The sequence below is a fragment of the Adiantum capillus-veneris genome, chromosome 10 (assembly GCF_014529385.1).
Source record: "Adiantum capillus-veneris isolate H3 chromosome 10, ASM1452938v2, whole genome shotgun sequence".
In the NCBI taxonomy this organism is placed as follows: domain Eukaryota; kingdom Viridiplantae; phylum Streptophyta; class Polypodiopsida; order Polypodiales; family Pteridaceae; genus Adiantum; species Adiantum capillus-veneris.
The window spans coordinates 16,675,243-16,693,414 of NC_140940.1; the positions used below are offsets into that span (position 1 = coordinate 16,675,243).

Consider the following 18,172-nt stretch of genomic DNA (forward strand, 5'->3'; position numbering starts at 1 on the left):
GATGGTTTCGTGATAATGACGCTCTCATGAAATTTTCGGCTAACACTATAACTCTCAATGTCGACAGTGATTCTCCTATTGTCATTCATGGAGAGGACATTGATCCTTCTCCATCTCTCATTGCTAATATGCAGGACAAGATTGAAAGGATTCGGGATAAGGAGATTCTCTCAATCTCTTCTTCTCCCAAGCATGACACACAGGATTTGCATGATCATGAGAAGCATGATGAATTGAATGATAATGATTTGCATGATGATTGGGATGACAATGATAAGCATGATGATTTGGATGCCAATGATTTGTATAATGATTTGGATGACAATGACAAGCATGATGTTTTGCATGATCAAGATGTGATTTCTCACAAGCATGATGAATTGCATGAAGATGATGTGATTGTTCACAAGGATGAGGTATTAGTGAATGCTTTTTCTAGCGAAGCTAACCTCGTTACAGATTCGATCAATCACGAAGGATCGATCTTGGCTTTCGAGTCGAGGTCCAAAGAACCCCCACAATACGATTCGATCATTCAAGAAGAAGCGATCTAGGCTCTCGAGCCTTGGTCCAAAGAGCCCTCACAGGAAGGATTATGTGTTCGCATAATTGATACGCACGCATTGTACGAGTGTTTCATTCGTGACGGTTTCCTGTATTTTAGTCAGCATCGTTATGTGATCCCTTTTCCTAGGCATGACATATTGTATGTTGAGCACGTTTCTCTCGTGGATGAGCACGAATGTATACGGATTGTTCATGAAAAGTTGAAAAGTTTGTATGTCAGGAAGTCACATTCCATGTCTCTTCCTTGGCATGACCCAATTGTAGACAGAGCACATGATAGTATGAGCACCAAGCATGGGCATTTCCATTGTGATTTGCCACAGTTGATTGATTTTGATCAAACAGAAAAGATTCAATCTCATTGTTTGCATGTGTTTGATGGACGGGTTGTCACTCCGTCTCTATGTTCATCTACATTGCATACACAGTCTTTAGCGAAGACAAGAATTTTTTCCTTCACTTTACATGGAATGGGTATGTTCATGGTTTTGTGTTGGAGATGGTTTCAGGAATTTTCAGCCATGGAGATTCTTGAAGACGAAAGAAGCAGGATACTCAACGAAGTTGAAGCATCAAAAGAGCCACAGAAGACTTTGATTCGCTTTCGGCGCGGCCCATAGAAGCAAGCGTTGCAGACCTTTATGAAGTTCAAGTACCGCACGACCCACATATCAGAGTGGGCCGGCGAAGAGCCCCTTCCAGGATTCCAGATGCTGTTGGCGATCTCCCTCGACGCCATACAGTTCGGTACCATTACCTCACTTTGAAAAGTAGGGGATGTCACGTGACACATCCCAACCCTATGTGTCCGTGAACAAGCTGCACCATAGCACGGTTTCCGTCAAGTCCAGTCAAGTTAGATTAGCAGTGATCTAACACTTTTGTGAGTCTATTCGTAGACCGTGCATGCCCAGTCACTTAGCATAGATACATATCCTCCGATTGCACACAGCATGATCATCGGAATTCCCATAAGAATCCATTAGCATCAGTTAGGGAAATTTTCCAGTGCATTTAGCCTATTTTCCTATTTATTGGTATTTTCACTTATTATTTTTAAGTGACTTTCCAACAAAAGTAGGTAGGGCAATTTTGCTAAGTTAATATATAAGCAAACCCAAGTTAGCACTTCCTGGAAAAAGAGGCAGCAAGAGCTTCCCGCTCAACAGACAACTTCTCAGCAGTACCCCCCAGCACCCCCAACGTTTTTGGACTCCATCCTCGCCAGGAAATTTCCATCCTCAATAGCAGCCATCGCCATAGAAGCTTCCCTTTCTTGGCGGTTTTCCCCCAGCATGTAGCATCGCTGGAAAGCATCAAGGTCTAGCATTTTTCTCCTGACTATCATCAGCGATTTCAGCCTTTTACTAACGCTAGCATCAGCAGCAGGTTCAGCGTTTTCTTCATTGAATTCAGCAGAGCAAACATCAGCCTTGGTAGCGTTTTTCATCAGCAGATGCATATCAGCCCTAGCGTTTCTTGTTCCAGCCATTCGGCAGTAGAAGCTCAGCAAATCACTAACGCTAGGACAGCAGGTCAGCGTTTTTGGTTTGCAGCCTAAAAACGCAGATTTTCAGCATATGGAACAGTAGCAGATCAGCCCCCAGTCGATTGCAGAAGTCCCACAACTTTAGCCCAAGCAAACGCAGCCAAAACAGTCATTTTCAGCCACCGAAACAGTCCCCGAATTCAGCAATTAGAAGATCTCAGATTTCAGCCATCAAATCGTCGTCGTCATCGGCATAGTCCCATTGCATCAGTCCATTGCATTCGCATTGTACACCTTTGTGCAATCAAAGTAGACCACTCTCGCCGACGAGAGTGGGGTCTTCAGAGGAGGGTTTTACAACCTCTCGGGTGTTGTATCTCTTCTCTCTCCTTCTCTCAGTCTCATTCACTTGCACGCACAATATCCACTCACTTTGTTCGTGATCATAGCACTCTCCATAAGACGGAAAGCTCTCTCTTTCCCTAAGAACTAAAAGGAACCTTGAGCAATAAAGATCACTAATCAGGAGAAAATACAACAGTCATTCCCCTGCACCTTACATATACACCTCGAGAGTTTTAATGAATTATGCAGAGCTTATGGAAAAGTCAACAGCTTGAAAGCCCTTATTTTCTTTGACCCCGGAGCTATGGAGAACTTCATCCATCCAGAATTCTTGAAGCAGATGCACTTTGATTATGATGCAGAGGGTGGAGAAATTGAATTTGAGCTAGCCACGAGGCAAACTCAGAAAGTGGTACCGCTCATTGGTGCACTTCCAGTGACTATACAAGATTATCATGGAAAAGCCGATTTCCACATTATGAAGTTGGGCAATTGCGACATTCTCTTGGGCATGCCCAGGCACGACAAGAATATTGCAACTCTCCAGGTCCGGAACCGAACCATCACCGTGATGCAGAAGGGCAAGCCAGTTGTCCGCAAAGTTCGGTTGTCCAAACAAAGCCCTGAATGACCTCTCTACTTGTTTTTTAGTTAGATGCTTTTAAACATTGTTTGAGAAAGTATTGTTTGAAATTTGTTTAAAATGGATGCTATCTGTTTTAAACCTGTCTTGGTGCCGATTTGAATTGTTTGACTCTAGTTTTAAATACTGGTTTCAACGATTGGTGATTTTACTCCCAGGTGGAGAAGTGAGAAATACTGTTTTGGTATTGTTTGAACCTCAAAACGATGCAAACCGATGCCTGGGGAGCGTTTCGTTGTATGTTTGAAAACCTCGCAACGACGCAGGCCAATGTCATACCACGTACCTTTTGTCTCGGGGCAGTGCTCAACGGCGCTGTTTGTTGTATCTTGCAACATGCATATGTGAGCATTTGTGTTGCATTGTGATGTGCCAACCACTGAATATTCCTAATTGGATGAGATTGCATGGGTATGTAATTTTAGTGCATCAAGACACCTGTGGAAGATCAAAGCGGTCTGGGTGTGATGGCTAATTTTACTACCCCAGCATATCAAGAGTTCCGAACTGGACGAAAGGAGAAGCCAACTCCTTGATCAAAAGCGTCGAAAGGAGAAGCCAACTCCTTGATCAAAAGCGCCGAAAAGAGAAGTCAACTCCTTAACAAAAAGAAAAAAATAGCAAACTGATTGTCCTTCGGAAAAATTTTGAGCTAACTTGAGTTGTTTTGCAGATATGCTGTAGTCGCGGACGATTACTTTCTTTCAAGAAGGAGGGTGTAAGGTGCAACGGAAGTAAATGTTGAACTTTGCTCAAGATGAGTGCTCCGAACTGTGCTCAAGGTTCCTTTTACTTACGGAAGGGAGAGCCTTCCGTTCCTTTAGTGAGAGAGTGCAATGGACACAAACAAAGTGAATGGACACTGTGAATGGAAGTGCATGAGACTGAGAGATAGAGAGAGAAGAGAATACGACACCAGAATGTTGTCAAACCCTCCTCCGAAGGCCCCACTCTCCATGGCGAGAGCGGTCTACTTATCATTGCACAAATCTCAACAATGCTTGGACTTGGCGACGATGTCGACGACGATGAGGACAACGACAAGAAGGGCTGAAATCTAAAAACTCTAAGGGCTAAAATCTGCAATTCTTTATCTGCTGAATTCTGACTCTATGTCGATGACAACAATGCGAGGACGACGCGTTGAAAACGCAGATTGCTGAAATCTGCGTTTTCCGGGCTGAAACTGTAAACCTTGATGGATTTCACCGTGCGGCGAGGATCTACTACTGCAGGAAGGTGAAATATGCGAGGTTCGTGGGTTCTACTCTAATGCTTGAGTGCTGAAAATTGAAAATGCTGGTCTTTTTGTTGGTCTTGTCGCAAAGGTTTGCAAAAACGCTGAGGTTGGACTGCAAACCAAAAACGCTAGGGCTGAAAACTGACCTTGCAAGGAAATCTGCTATGTTGCTGTGGGAATCTGCTAACGCTAGGGCTGATCTGTTGTCTACTGTCGCCGGGAATCTGCAAGTGCAAAAACGCTGGCTGATCTGGTGCAAAAACGCTAGGCCTTCTGTTGAGAGAAAACGCCAGATTGTCGCGGGGGTTGGTCTTGCTGAGAAGTTGCCTGTTGAGCAAGGTGCTCCTACTGCCTCTTCTGCCAAAAAGTGCTAGCGCTAGGTTTTTATTCATAAAAACTTAGCAAAATTGCCCTACCTACTTTCCAACAAAAGTCACTTAAAAATAATAAGTGAAAAATGTCAAAACTAAGGAAAATAGGTCTATGCACTATAAAAATGCTACTAATGGGATCTGATGGGAATCTGATGGTAATGATGTGTGCAACCAGAGGATATGCATCTAATCCAAGTGTCTGGACATGCACAGTCTGTGCACAGACTCACAAAAGTGCCAGATCACTTCCTATTCTAGGCTGACTTGACTGAACTGAACCCTGGTCGTGTTGTAGCTTGTCCACGGACACATAGGGTTGGATGTGTCACGTGACATCCCCTCCTTTTCAAAGTGAGGTACTCATACCAAACTGTATGGCGTCGAGGGAGACCGCCAATAGCATCCGGAATCCTCGAAGGGACTCTTCTCCGGCCCACTCTATGGCTGAAAATTCTTGAAACCACCCTTAACACAAAAACATGAACATACCTATTCCATGTAAAGTGACTCGAAAAAATCTTGTCTTCCTAAAAGACTATGCATGCAATGTAGATGAAGAAATAGATGGAGTGCCAAACCGTTCACCACACACACGCAAACCATGAGATCGAATCTTGGCTTGCTGATCTAAATCAATCAATTGTGGCAATTCACAACAGAAATGCCCATGCTTGGTGCTCATACTTTCATGTCCTCTTTCTGCAACTGCGTCGTGCCAAGGAAGAGACATGAAATGTAACTTCCTTGAATGCATACTTTTCAGCTTTTCATGAACAATCCCCATACATTCGTGCTCATTCATGAGTAGAACATGCTCAACATACAATATGTCATGCCTAGGAAATGAGATCACATAAAGACGTTGACTAAAATACAGGAAACGATAACGAATGAAACACTCGAACAATGCGTGCTGACTAATCATGCGAACACATAGTACTTCCTGTGAGGGTTCTTTGGACCTAGGCTCGAGAGCCAAGACTGGTTCTTCCTGAGGGGGTTCTTGGGACCTAGGTTCGAGAGCCAAGATCGGTTCTTCATGATTGATCAAATCTGCAATGAAGTTAGCTTCGCTAGAAAAAGCATCAACTAACACATCATCCTTATGAACAATCACGTCTTCTTCGTGCAACTCATCATGCTTGTGAGAAATCACATCTTGATCATCATGCTCATCATTATCATGCTTATCATCATGCAAATCCTGTGTGTCATGCTTGGGAGAAGAAGAGACTAAGAGAGTCTCCTTTTCCTGATTCTGTGCAAACTGCACCTGCACAATAGAAAAAAGTCGCCACAACACTTTCATGTGTTGGTCGCCCTTTTCTTGTCTTGCTTTGTTCTCGCGATCAAATTCTGCTTGTCTTACTTTGGCTGCCAAGCGTGCTTGCTCACGCTCACACGTTATGGCTGCCATTCTGTCTTGGTACTGACGATCAATTTCTGCCATTCTTTCTGTTGTTCGTGCTTCGCATTCTAACTTCCTTTCCATAAACATCTGGTCTAAAATCTCCATAGGAGTTAGTGCAATCCTTGACGTAGATGGGAAAGGGTCGGAAAAACCTCTTGGTGGGAAAAATTCTTTTTCGCTTCTCTCATGCTCATCACCTCTAAGCGAAGTATCCATTCCGCTTTGAGTGATGACCATCCACTAAAGTCTTGGGTCTTGGGTTCTTGGGTTCTTAAGTTCACGAGGAACTTCGGTTCTTGGGTTCTTAAGGGTCTTGAGGTTCTTGGGGTTCTTCTTTCGCTTGCAATCTGTGTTCGAGAAGGATCTTCTCTTCACCCGAGTTCTTCTCTTTTCCGCGGGCGCACCCCTTGGCGGCCTTGCACTCACACCAAGGTTGCTTTTTCCCACCTCACATCGATTGGCCGACCGCTAAGTGCACGGTCTGCTCTCAATGAGTGAAAAGAGGCACAAGGGGAGGCTGGATAAGCCCTTCTTTCTTGGGTTTCCTGTCACTCTTCAAAAACACGATTAGGAATCGACACGCCCAAGAGGACTTGGGTTACGTGCGACCGCAACAAGCCAAAAAAAAATTGTGATTCTTGTGGTTCTTTCCTTGAGTGATACAGAACACTGCCAAAGCTCTGATACCAATGTAAGGTGCAGCGGAAGTGAATGTTGAATTTTGCTCAAGATGAGTGCTCCGAACTGTGCTCAAGGTTCCTTTTACTTACGGAAGGGAGAGCCTTCCGTTCCTCTAGTGAGAGAGTGCAATGGACACAAACAAAGTGAATGGACACTGTGAATGGAAGCGCATGAGACTGAGAGATAGAGAGAGAAGAGAATACGACACCAGAATGTTGTCAAATCCTCCTCCGAAGGCCCCACTCTCTATGGCGAGAGCGGTCTACTTATGATTGCACAAATCTCTACAATGCTTGGACTTGCCGACGATGTCGACCACGATGAGGACCATGACGAGACGGGCTGAAATCTGAAAACTCTAAGGGCTGAAATCTGCAAATCTTTATCTGTTGAATTCTAACTCTATGTCAATGACGACAATGTGACGACGACGCGTTGAAAACGTAGATTGCTGAAATCTGCGTTTTCTGGGCTGAAACTGTAAACCTTGATGGATTTCACCGTGCGGCGAGGATCTACTACTACAGGAAGGTGAAATCTGCGAGGTTCGTGGGTTCTACTCTAATGCTTGAGTGCTGAAAATTGAAAACGCTGGTCTTTTTGTTGGTCTTGTCGCAAAGGTTTGCAAAAACGTTGAGGTTGGACTGCAAACCAAAAACGCTAGGGCTGAAAACTGACCTTGCAAGGAAATCTGCTATGTTGCTGTGGGAATCTGCTAACGCTAGGGCTGATCTACTGTCTACTGTCGCCGGGAATCTGCAAGTGCAAAAACGCTGGCTGATCTGGTGCAAAAACGCTAGGCCTTCTGTTGAGAGAAAACGCCAGATTGTCACGGGGGTTGGTCTTGCTGAGAAGTTGCCTGTTGAGCAAGGTGCTCCTACTGCCTCTTCTGCCAAAAAGTGCTAGCGCTAGGTTTTTATTCATAAAAACTTAGCAAAATTGCCCTACCTACTTTCCAACAAAAGTCACTTAAAAATAATAAGTGAAAAATGTCAAAACTAGGGAAAATAGGTCTATGCACTGTAAAAATGCTACTAATGGGATGTGATGGGAATCTAATGGTAATGATGTGTGCAACCAGAGGATATGCATCTAATCTAAGTGTCTGGACATGCACAATCTGTGCACAGACTCACAAAAGTGCCAGATCACTTCCTATTCTAGGCTGACTTGACTGAACTGAACCCTGGTCGTGTTGTAGCTTGTCCACGGACACATAGGGTTGGATGTGTCACGTGACAGAGGGATGTCACAAATTGTTGACGTCTCAAGGCCTGAAGAACGGAGCCAACTTACAGATGTCGGCCGAGAGGCCTAAACCCTAAGAAGAGCAAGTAACAGAAGAAGAAGTCCTACCAACTTATGGGGACCCCGTCCGATGGGGCCCCGAGTGACATAAAGAATTAAAATAAAGCAGGACCCGCAGTTGATGACGTGGCAGTTTTTGAAAATCACACGGACAGTGCTGACGTGGCTGGCCGTACGGATTTCAGTGTTTGGCGCCGACAGTTGTACGGAATTCCGTGATTTACACTGGCAGCTTTTTGGCATTGCTTTTGGACCAAAAGCTTTTGAGTTTGAAGGCTTTTCATGTAAACTGCTTTTCATAGACCAAGGGCCTTTAAATAAGTGCTAAGGGCTCATTCTCTAGCATGCTTCCTAGAGAAGGTGCAGAGTTTGGAGTACCGGCTTGTACTGAGTTGATGCAATATAAAGAAATACCGAAAGGGACGCTAAGGTTTGGGGCCAATACTCTTTGGGGTGGAATTTCGCCACTCCGTGTCGCGTGTCGTCTCTCTCTCTCTCTATTTAGTTGTTGTTGAAGTGCTAAAAGTCTATTCAGTCTGTTCTTTTCTATTGGCACGTGGTGCCCGTCCTGTGACATCACGCGCGCTCCCGTCTTCATCGCTCTGTCTTACATGGCATAAGCCATAAAGAACCCAAGACATGGCATTCATGGATTCAGCAGAATATTTGCACTTTCTACTCGACGAGCTTCACGACATTCTTTCGCAGCATCCTTGCAGAATCTTCCGATGCTCCAAAGTTTTCAACAATTTTTGAACTACATGTCACCCCCTCTGATGCCCCAAGTGGTACCTCCTCCTCTGGCACCAGAAAGTAAGAGAGCTTGCAACCGCCAACCTTCTCAGCCGTCTGTTCCGATCACGAGAGTGTCTTCAGGAATATGGTGCAACCATCTGACCCTGATCCAGTGCAACCACCTTTGCCACCGCCATTGCCCCCACCTCCACCACCACCGCCGCCACCAAGCTACAATAATTAAAGCCCATATGGATACCCTTATTATCCATACCCGGGATATGCGCCTAACCAACCCAAAGATTTTTAGGATGGTGGCACGATAGTCAAATTTTTCACTTTTTCCAGGGTGAAAGATCGGAAGAAAGCATTGCAGTTCCTACAGCAATTCAACAACATCTATGCTTTGGGGAACTATACAGAAGAATCCAAGATTTCTCGAGCAGTCGAGCAGTAGGATTTCTTAAAGATAATGCTATGCAATGGTGGAGTTCAATCGCGACACAACCGCATGCTCCAAGGACCTCGCAAGCTTTCAAGACAGTTTTTGCACGTTACATGACTTCTATGTTTGAAGTCCGGATTTTGGTAGAGTAGGGCAACTTGAAAATGCTTGCCACCAAAACCATGGACGACTATAACCAAAGGTTTCTCGACGTGTACCTTCCGATGTCCTTCTTTAAGGACATTTCCTTGGAGAACCAATGCGAGCGCTACACCATTGGACTACCATCACCATTGCAAGAATATTGTCTTTCCAAGCAAGTCTTTACCATGCAAGAGCTTATGGACCATGCCGCAGTAGGCTACAAACTGATGAAGGGAAAGCTAGAGTTTACCACACAAGAACCTCCGCCCACTAACCACAACTCTCGCCAACAAAGAACAAATTCTCAAGAGTCTCGAGAAAGCCAACCGCAAAGGCCTCGTTTGACACCTCAACAACAAGATACCTTACTACAAGAAGGCTAATGTTTTGGATGCCTTCAAACAGGAGATAACTATTTCTATTGTCCCCAACGCACTGGCAGACCAACGGAGCCGACGCCCGCGCCAACGGTCGACAGAATCCAAGGACCATCTCTAGCCAAACGAGCTAAACCGGCCATTGGACTAGTACCTCACATCTATGGCATACGCCTCAAAAGTACAAATAAATTGTGTCAAGCATATGGAAAATTCAACAGTTTGAAAGCCCTAATTTTCTTTGACCCAAGAGCTACAAAGAACTTCATCCATCCAAAATTCTTGAAGCAGATGGACTTTGATTATGATGCAAAGGGTGGAGAAATTGAAGTTAAGAAGCTGAGCTAGCCATAGGGAAAACTTAGAAAGTGGTACCGCTCATTGGTGGTCTTCTAGTGACTATCCAAGATTATCACGGCGCATTATGAAATTGGGCAATTGTGACGTTCTCTTGGGTATGCCTTGACATGACAAGAATGATGCAACTCTCCAGGTTTGGAACCGAACCATCACCGTGATGCAGAAGGGCAAGCCAACCGTCCTCAAAGTTCGGTTGTCCGAACAAAACCCTAAATGAACTATCTAGTTGTTTTATAGTTAGATACTTTTGAACTTTGTTTGCAAAAGTATTGTTTGAAATTTGTTTGAAATGGAGGGTATCTGTTTTAGACATGTCTTGGTGCCGATTTGAATTGTCTGACTCTAGTTTTAATACTGATTTCAATGATTGGTGATTTTACTCTTGGGTGGAGTACTGAGAAATGATGTTTGAGAATGCTTGTTCATACTCATGGCCCAGACCCTTGTGGTTATTTGCGAGGGGAGTATTGAATGATTAAAAAGTGTCGTTTTTACTCATGGCTCGGACCTGGATGGTTATTTACGGGGGGAGTATTAAGAAGTTTGAGCAGCCCTTACTCTTAGCACCTCCAAACGACACAAGCTGCAGTCTAGGGGCGTTTGGTTGTAAAAGGCCTCTGTATCTCATGGCCCGGACCTTTTTAAGTTATTTGCAGGAGGAGAGATGAGGGAGTCGTTGAACAGCTCATGGCCCGGATCGAGTTGGTTATTTGCGGGAGGAGTGTTCATTCGCGACTTTATGTTTCTTATGTCTTGTAACATTCATATGTGGGCATTTGTGTTGCATAGTGATGTGGCAACTACTGAATATTCCTAATTGGATGAGATTGCCTGGGTATGTAATTTCAGTGCATCAAGACACCTGTGGAAGATCAGTGCGGTCTGGGTGTGATAGCTAATTTTACTACACCGGAATATCAAGAGTTTCGATGTGGACGAAAGGAGAAGCCAACTCCTTGATCAAAAGAGCCGGAAGGAGAAGCCAGCTCCTTAACAAAAAAAAAAGAGCAAATTGATTGTCCTTCTGATTGTCCCTCGGAATGACCCTCAGAAATTTGTGAGCTAACTTGAGTTGTTTTGCAGATATGTTGTACTCACGGCAATTACTTTCTTTCAAGAAGGAGGGATGTTACAAACTGTTGACGTGTCAAGTCACTGAAGAACAGAATCAATGTGTAGATCACGGCCGAGGGGCCTAAACCCTAAGAAGAACAAGCAATAGCAGAAGAAGAAGTGGACCCCGTTCGATGGGGCCCAAGTGACATAAAGGGATTAAAATAAAGCAAGACCCACACACACACACTCAAAGACTTGCAAAGCTGATGACGTGGCAGCAGTACGGACGCTCCAAAAATTGCGCTGACATGCTGACGTGGCAGTTTGTACGGATTTGCGCAATTTGCGCTGCTGACGTGGCAGTTGTACGGATTTCTGTGAATTACGCTTGCAGCTTTTGGGCATCGCTTTTGGACCAAATGCTTTAGAGTTTGAAGGCTTTTCATGTAAACTGCTTTTGGACCTAGGGCCTTTAAATATGAGGCCATGGGCTCATTCTCGGGCATGCTTCCTGGAGAAGGTGCAGAGTCTGGAGTACCGGCTTGTATTGTGTTGATGCAATATAAAGAAATATCGAAAGGGGCGCCAATGTTTGGGGCCAATACTCTCTGGGGTGGAATTCCGCCACTTCGTGTCGCGTGTCGTCTATCTCTCTCAATTCAGTTGTTATTGAAGTGCTAAAAGTCTGTTCACTCTGTTCTTTTTTATTGGCACGTGGTGCCCGTCTGACACCGAGACGTTCTAGGCTTCCTCCCTGCCCCTTTACACCATTCCGGCGTTCCAACCCCCTAGACCCGCATTCCCTGGTAACTCTGGCCTATTTTCCTAGTTTTCCCATATTTATGGGTCTAGAGGTTTTAAAGTTGGATCTAACATTTTTGTTGCTCCCCTATAATGGGAAGGTGAGGCGCCCCCATTTTGGCATCTTGTAGCACTTGTGCAAAGCCTTCTACTCTCTTGAGTTTGCAGAGTTGTGCCCCACAAGGCTTGTCCCCTCTCTCTCTCTCTCTCTCTCTCTCTCTCTCTCTCTCTCTCTCTCTCTCTCTCTCTCTCTCTCTCTCTCTCTCTCTCTCTCTCTCTCTCTCTCTCTCTCTCTACTGCACTTTGACAGAGGATCCATAGCCTCCGCATACCCAACTCAAACCCAAATTCGAATATGAGAAAATGCAAGAGAAACCACAGCAAGCTTTTTCTCTCTCAAACGAAATCAAATATGGCACCAGATCAGCCTACATCGTGCAATCAAGGTGATCGTGACACTGAGACTCTAATACTATGTCAGAAAGGGCAGCCAACGATGCGATGAAGAAACAGGCTGACCTCCAATCTGGTGGACACCTTGACTTCAATCTAGCTCAACTCCATTAGGATCCTCTGGAACACAAGAACGCCTGCAATGCCACATATATTTCCAAGCCAACGGTGGAGAAGAGAAATCACACATGTGGATACCAAACATGCAGATAACAAAGCCGGATATACAAGTGCCTATGGGACTCGGGAGGTCCAGCATAGATGTGTCGTTGCCTCAGTGGATAGACCCTTGGCATAGAGACCTGCTACTGCTACTACTATCTGCTGCTGTATACGAGACCTAACTTTGTCTCAGAATCGGTATCAACCCTAGCTTGCTTTAAGTAGTACAGTGCTTCATCTCCTCATGGCACGAAGACAGATCTAGAGAGAGAGAGAGAGCCACATGCCTCAAGGCTGACCGTGTGAGTCTACCCTCGAGCACCGAGGATCTCTACTCTCCTAGGCCTGCATCTATTGATAGATGCTCTACTATGCATGGATCGGCTATGAACAAGTGCCCTTCGAAGAAAACACTAGGGCGACAACTTTGCTGCCCATTGCCCAAGATGAGGAGCTGCTCTGGAAGAAGATTCTCCATGCTGTCCTTGGCTGCCCCCCGAATGCCAGGCCAGCTGCCCAGCAATGATAGCAAAGGCTACACAAAAAACGGTAGGTCAGCCTCCCTATAGGGCTGACTGCCCTTGGCCTAGGGCTGCCCCAAGAGAGTCCCCCTGAAGGGTTAAAATGTATGCAAAAGAAAACACCTCCGCGCCCCGCCCCCCCAGTCCTATATATAGGCCTATTCACAAGCTGCCCGGCCCCTCCTAACAGCCCAGAATAGCCAAACATATGTCAGGCTGGGTGGGGGTGGGAAGTGGGCCACTACAGACCCTAGGCCTCTAGGGAGAAATGCCATCAAATAGCAGGAGACTACATGGCCATGGATAGAGCCAAAACCCGGGCTAAACAAGGCCTGACATGACATAAGCTATGTCACTCTGGCCGGGCATGTCCACAAAACAGCCCACTCCCTATCACCCGTCTCTTGGAGGTACAGGACGGACTGGATGAATCTAGAGAGATGGCAGATTATAATGGTCCCATGGTATAGTGTATAGGCGTTGGAGCACTAATTATTACCTACTATCTCTAAACTTTCCATACACCCAGGATCTGCAAAGAAGTGTTACGGTTTTGAAGGGTTATCTCCTTGGTTTATGCCTAGATCACGTGGGGGCTTCTTTGAGGCTCTGCCTGGCAATGTGATGCTAGTCCTTCTTTGTTGAGTCTAGAGCATGTCCCAGATTTGGTCTTGTCAAACTTGACCTGAGATGGGCCCCAAGGGCGCCTTCTCTTAGGGGCAGTGACTGCTAAATCCCAGATTTAGAGGTTGTGGGTGACTTAAGAATTGTGGATGAAGGCTATGAAGTCAGGTGGCTTGTGCCTTGTTACTTCCCTGCGTATAGGGGAATGGGGGGCACCCGAGAGACCGTCTGGCAGCTTCAGCCTACTTTCTTCCACAACCAATCATGAAGTTGGCTCAAAAAGTATGCTGCATCTTGGATCCCGCATGAGCATATTCCAAAGCAGTAGTGTCAGCAATCTCCAACACTCTCTAAAGTTCAGATCATGTTTTTCAAATTACAAATAGTTATAAACGAATAGATGATAGAGAAACAATTCACATGAGAAAATGCCCCTACATCTCATATATCACTGTTGCTACTGGTCATTCTCTATATTTGTGCACTACATAGAGCCGAGCATCATCTCCCTGCATGGCATTATGTATAAGTGTCATCTACTCACGTCATTCATAGCTGACAAAACGGGCCTTCTGCACAAGAAAGCATGCATGCAATAAGAGCACCTACTTGAATATGTGCAAATTTTGCAACAATGACTTAAACTACTCATCGAAAATAAGGATTCCAATCATGCCTTCAGAAGCTTGCAGCAACAGCACAATAAACAGCTTACATTCACTACAGTGGCTCCCCAGTCGCGCAAAAAGTCAGCTGGTGCCGGTCGGGGGCGCACAAGGCACCTGACTTCATAGCCTTCATCCAATGCTCTGCGCACCACTTGTCGTCCCAAGGTCCCAGTGGCCCCTACCACTAGAATACTGGTAGACCTTACAGGCGTCCCTGACATAGCTGTAGATGCAGCCATAACCTTTGTGGCATCACATCTCGCAGATAATCCAGCTGCTCTTCTGTCTGAAAAACAACCACAAACTAGTGGATAAGGTACTGTTCTCAATGTCCAAAACCTGTTGGCTAAATAACCACTAAGAACTTCCAATAACTCGACAAAGGCTGGTACTGCCATGACTACTTTCTGCAAGGAGGTCCTTACGGATCTTGCAGCTCGGCCACACACAAAAGGTGGATGTAACATGGCCGAAACATTTTGTTGGTTTGCTATAATACTCCAGCATTCTAGTTCTTCTCTATCATAAGCTCAAGTGAGCTCAGATTTTTGCTACGACGAAGGCAACCACAATTCAAAAGTAGCTGAGGAATAGAGCGTTTAATTAAGACGTACCTGCTTTGGAGGCTTTACAAAGAGCATGGGAAGGAGAGCAGTTAAGCTTGATGGAGGAGCCCCAGAACGCAGAGTTAATGGACATCTCAGCAGGCGAAACTGCTGCGGGCTTGTCAATCGAAGAGGGAGCAGATGAAGGATTTTGAAAAGATGGAGCCTGCGCAAGCATGAGGCCTGCCATAGCCCCACGCACGCACGCTTCCACGCAGCCACACACACAAACAAAGCTATGGAAAGCTCTCCTGTTAGATGTTAATGGCGCCTCGAACCGAAAAGCTTTCCAATTGCCTGCGAATCCGATGAAAATGAGCGGATGTGTGTGTGTGTGCGCGCGCGCGCGCTTGAAGACTGGGTGGCTGTCCGGTTCAAGAGTGGATAACGCAAAAATATGAGAAATGTAGCCTACGTCAACTTTCCATTGATGCATTTGTCTGGTGTGGTAAAAATACTTGCAAGGAATGGTGCTTTGTTAGCCTAAGAGAGAAGCCCGCACACAGAGCCACCAAACCTTAGCTTGGCACTCTCACTTGACAGCTGCAGTGGTGCCTCACCGGGTGGGGACCCTTTAGGAGGGTGGTCTGGAGGCATGGCATCATGCCGAGCTCGGAGCAGGTCTTGTTGCTAGTCGTGTTATCGTCTTTCGAGGCTTTTGATGTGGCATGTGAGACAAGGGCTGCCTAGGGAGGGGGGGACCCGCCTGTCGCGGCCCTCGTTGATGGCATCTAGTGGTGCAACCTTTGGCCTATTTTTGCCTCAGTGGAGGCCGTCCCACCATACTCCTGTTGTAGTAGAAACGGCGGACCAAATTTTTTGGAGCACTTGGAACATGGTGTGCGTAGGAGGATCTTGCGATGGCGATAGCATTGTCTTGGTCCGTGGCATCCTACAGATTCGTCATATTGGATGCTATCTTGGTCCATCTGAGTGTTGGGTTTTGCCTTGGTGAGGTTTATTTGAAATCATTTGTGATGCTTGGTTCAGAGGCTTGTCTTCATCTGAGTCTTTTCGCGAGATGGTGCTAATTTTGGTGATGGCTCTTGAGCGGCTGGTGATAGAGCTTCTGGGTCCCCCCTTCTTGCAACCGGTAGCTCGTTTATGTTTGTTGCTTCGATGGTCCTATGTGGGTTGGGGCGTGCCCAGTGGCAGAGGGCGGTTCTCCTGTGGCAACCATACAAGATGCTAGTGATACTTCCCAAAGTGTTGAGAGTGGCTCCTTATTCAGTCTGTTTATGTTGATGTAAGTGAAGTGTTCCTAGTTGTTTGTCTCGGAGTGGCTTCAATGCTAGCCAATGTATGGAGTGTCCTATTATATATTGAGTGTCACGTTTATGTTGATGTGAGTCAAGTGTTCCTAGTTGTGTGGCTTCCCTACTAGCCGATGTATCAAGTATCTTGTTATGCTTTTGTGATGCCATGGATCATATTGAGCATCGCGAGTTGGTTGTGATTTTTTTTATTATGCTAATATATCTACTACTCAAATTTGTGAGTAGAACTGCAAAAGAAAAAAAAAGCCTACAAGGAAAATAAGGTGAGTCACTTGCAAGCTTGCCTAGGCCTTACCATTGACATGGGAAGAGAGAGATAGTCCTAACGTGTAACATTTAATGGTCTAAATAGCTTGTAAATAGCGAAAAATAACTTAACATAGTGAGCATTCCATTAAGAGCAAGTTCCTAATGAGCATAAAAGAGTGCTTGGTTGGAGATAACAACATTAGCATAACACCTAATTAGTTTGGCATAACAATACTTGAAAGAGGGAGAGAAATAGAACAATTGACAACTATTGAGGACTGGATTTACATGGATCGATCCCCCCTCCATTAGGCATTTTTATTATAGCTTCTCCCATTAAGAGAGACTTTGTACATTACAATTCTTTGTGTTCCTTGGTAAAAACTCGTTGGTGCAATGAAGATGGAAGCGTCATGCACCAAACTTACACGTGATAACACATGACATCAATTCCCTCACAGTCTCAGACCCAAGACCTCAAACACCTTCGAAGATGGTGAGAGCTAGCAGGGTATGAGAGTATATCTAGAGGAAGAAGGAGTATCCTTACAAGAAAGAAGTATTTCTCCTCACATAATCACTCATAATAGCTTAGCATAGCTTAATAATTATCATGGTAGAGGAGATGAGCATGCATTGGAGCTTGTTTCTTGGTTGGATTTGCATCACAAGCCAAGATTTTGTTGGTGTAGGCCTCCCTTCTCACAAGCTTGGAGTAGATGAAGAGCTTTCCATTAAAGCTTGAGAAGGAGATAGACCTTCTTTACTTCGTACATGAGCTTGTGTGAGTGTGTGTGGAATAATGCCTTCACAAATCAGCCCCCTCTCTCATCTTGGTCGACCCCTAGTGCAATTTACTCATGTTGGCTTCCTATTGGCCCTTGAAAAGCTTAGCCAATAGCATTTGAGCAAGCTTTTTACTCTTGCTGGCTTCCTATTGGCCTATGAAAAGTTTAGCCAATAGCATTTGAGAGGCCTAGTCAAGAGCCTTGTGACAAGTGTCCATCCTTTTTCCCTTTTTGTAAAATCTCACATAATTAATTTAATTATCCGAATTCTTCATATTGGACCTTTTAGTCTTCTGGCCAATAGGAATTAAGCAAATCTATGGGCTGCTTAATTCTCATTGGACCTTTTGACTGTCCAATAGTATTTTAGGGAGACTAATTCTTATTGGTTGTTTTTTTAAGCATTTATAAAATAAGAAATTTAGTTTACACTAGTTGGGCCCTCATTAGTCCACCTCTATATATGTCCATCCAATAGGATTCATGCAAGAATTGGGGGTTTTCCTGCATGCTTGACATGTGTCTTATTTGCTTTGTGGAAAGGTAAATTGATGTGTGTGTGTGTGTGTGTGTGTGTGAGAGAGAGAGAGAGAGAGAGAGAGAGTGTGATGTCTCTTTCCCAGCTTGCTCACTCTTTTGTCCTTTCGCTATAGCCACTTTGTTTCAGCACTTTAGTCACTAAGAGTAGTTCCCATGGCCTAGGACTTTTAGAGTAAAAATTTGAAACTTTAGCCTTTGGAAGTCTTTAATGGAGTTAAACCTAAGGGTCTTTTAAACTCCACTGGTGCACTTTGCTCTTTAGCAAACCATCCCCATCTGGATCCCTATTTCCCCTCTTTTGGATCCCCT

The 18,172-nt window shown here is 45.0% G+C and overlaps 1 protein-coding gene across 1 annotated transcript in view; it reads right to left on the minus strand.

Moving 5' to 3' along the window:
- HCF244 (NAD(P)-binding Rossmann-fold superfamily protein) overlaps window positions 1-15,377 on the minus strand; it is a 41,114-nt gene extending 25,737 nt beyond the window's left edge. Inside the window, exons 1-2 of the mRNA XM_086521083.1 lie at window positions 15,019-15,377; window positions 14,452-14,690 (exon numbers count right to left, since the gene is read on the minus strand). Of these exons, the coding sequence (XP_086377209.1) occupies window positions 14,452-14,690; window positions 15,019-15,199 (420 nt within the window). The 5' untranslated portion in view covers window positions 15,200-15,377. The remainder of the gene's footprint in view (window positions 1-14,451; window positions 14,691-15,018) is intronic.
- Between the last annotated feature and the right edge of the window lie 2,795 nt (window positions 15,378-18,172).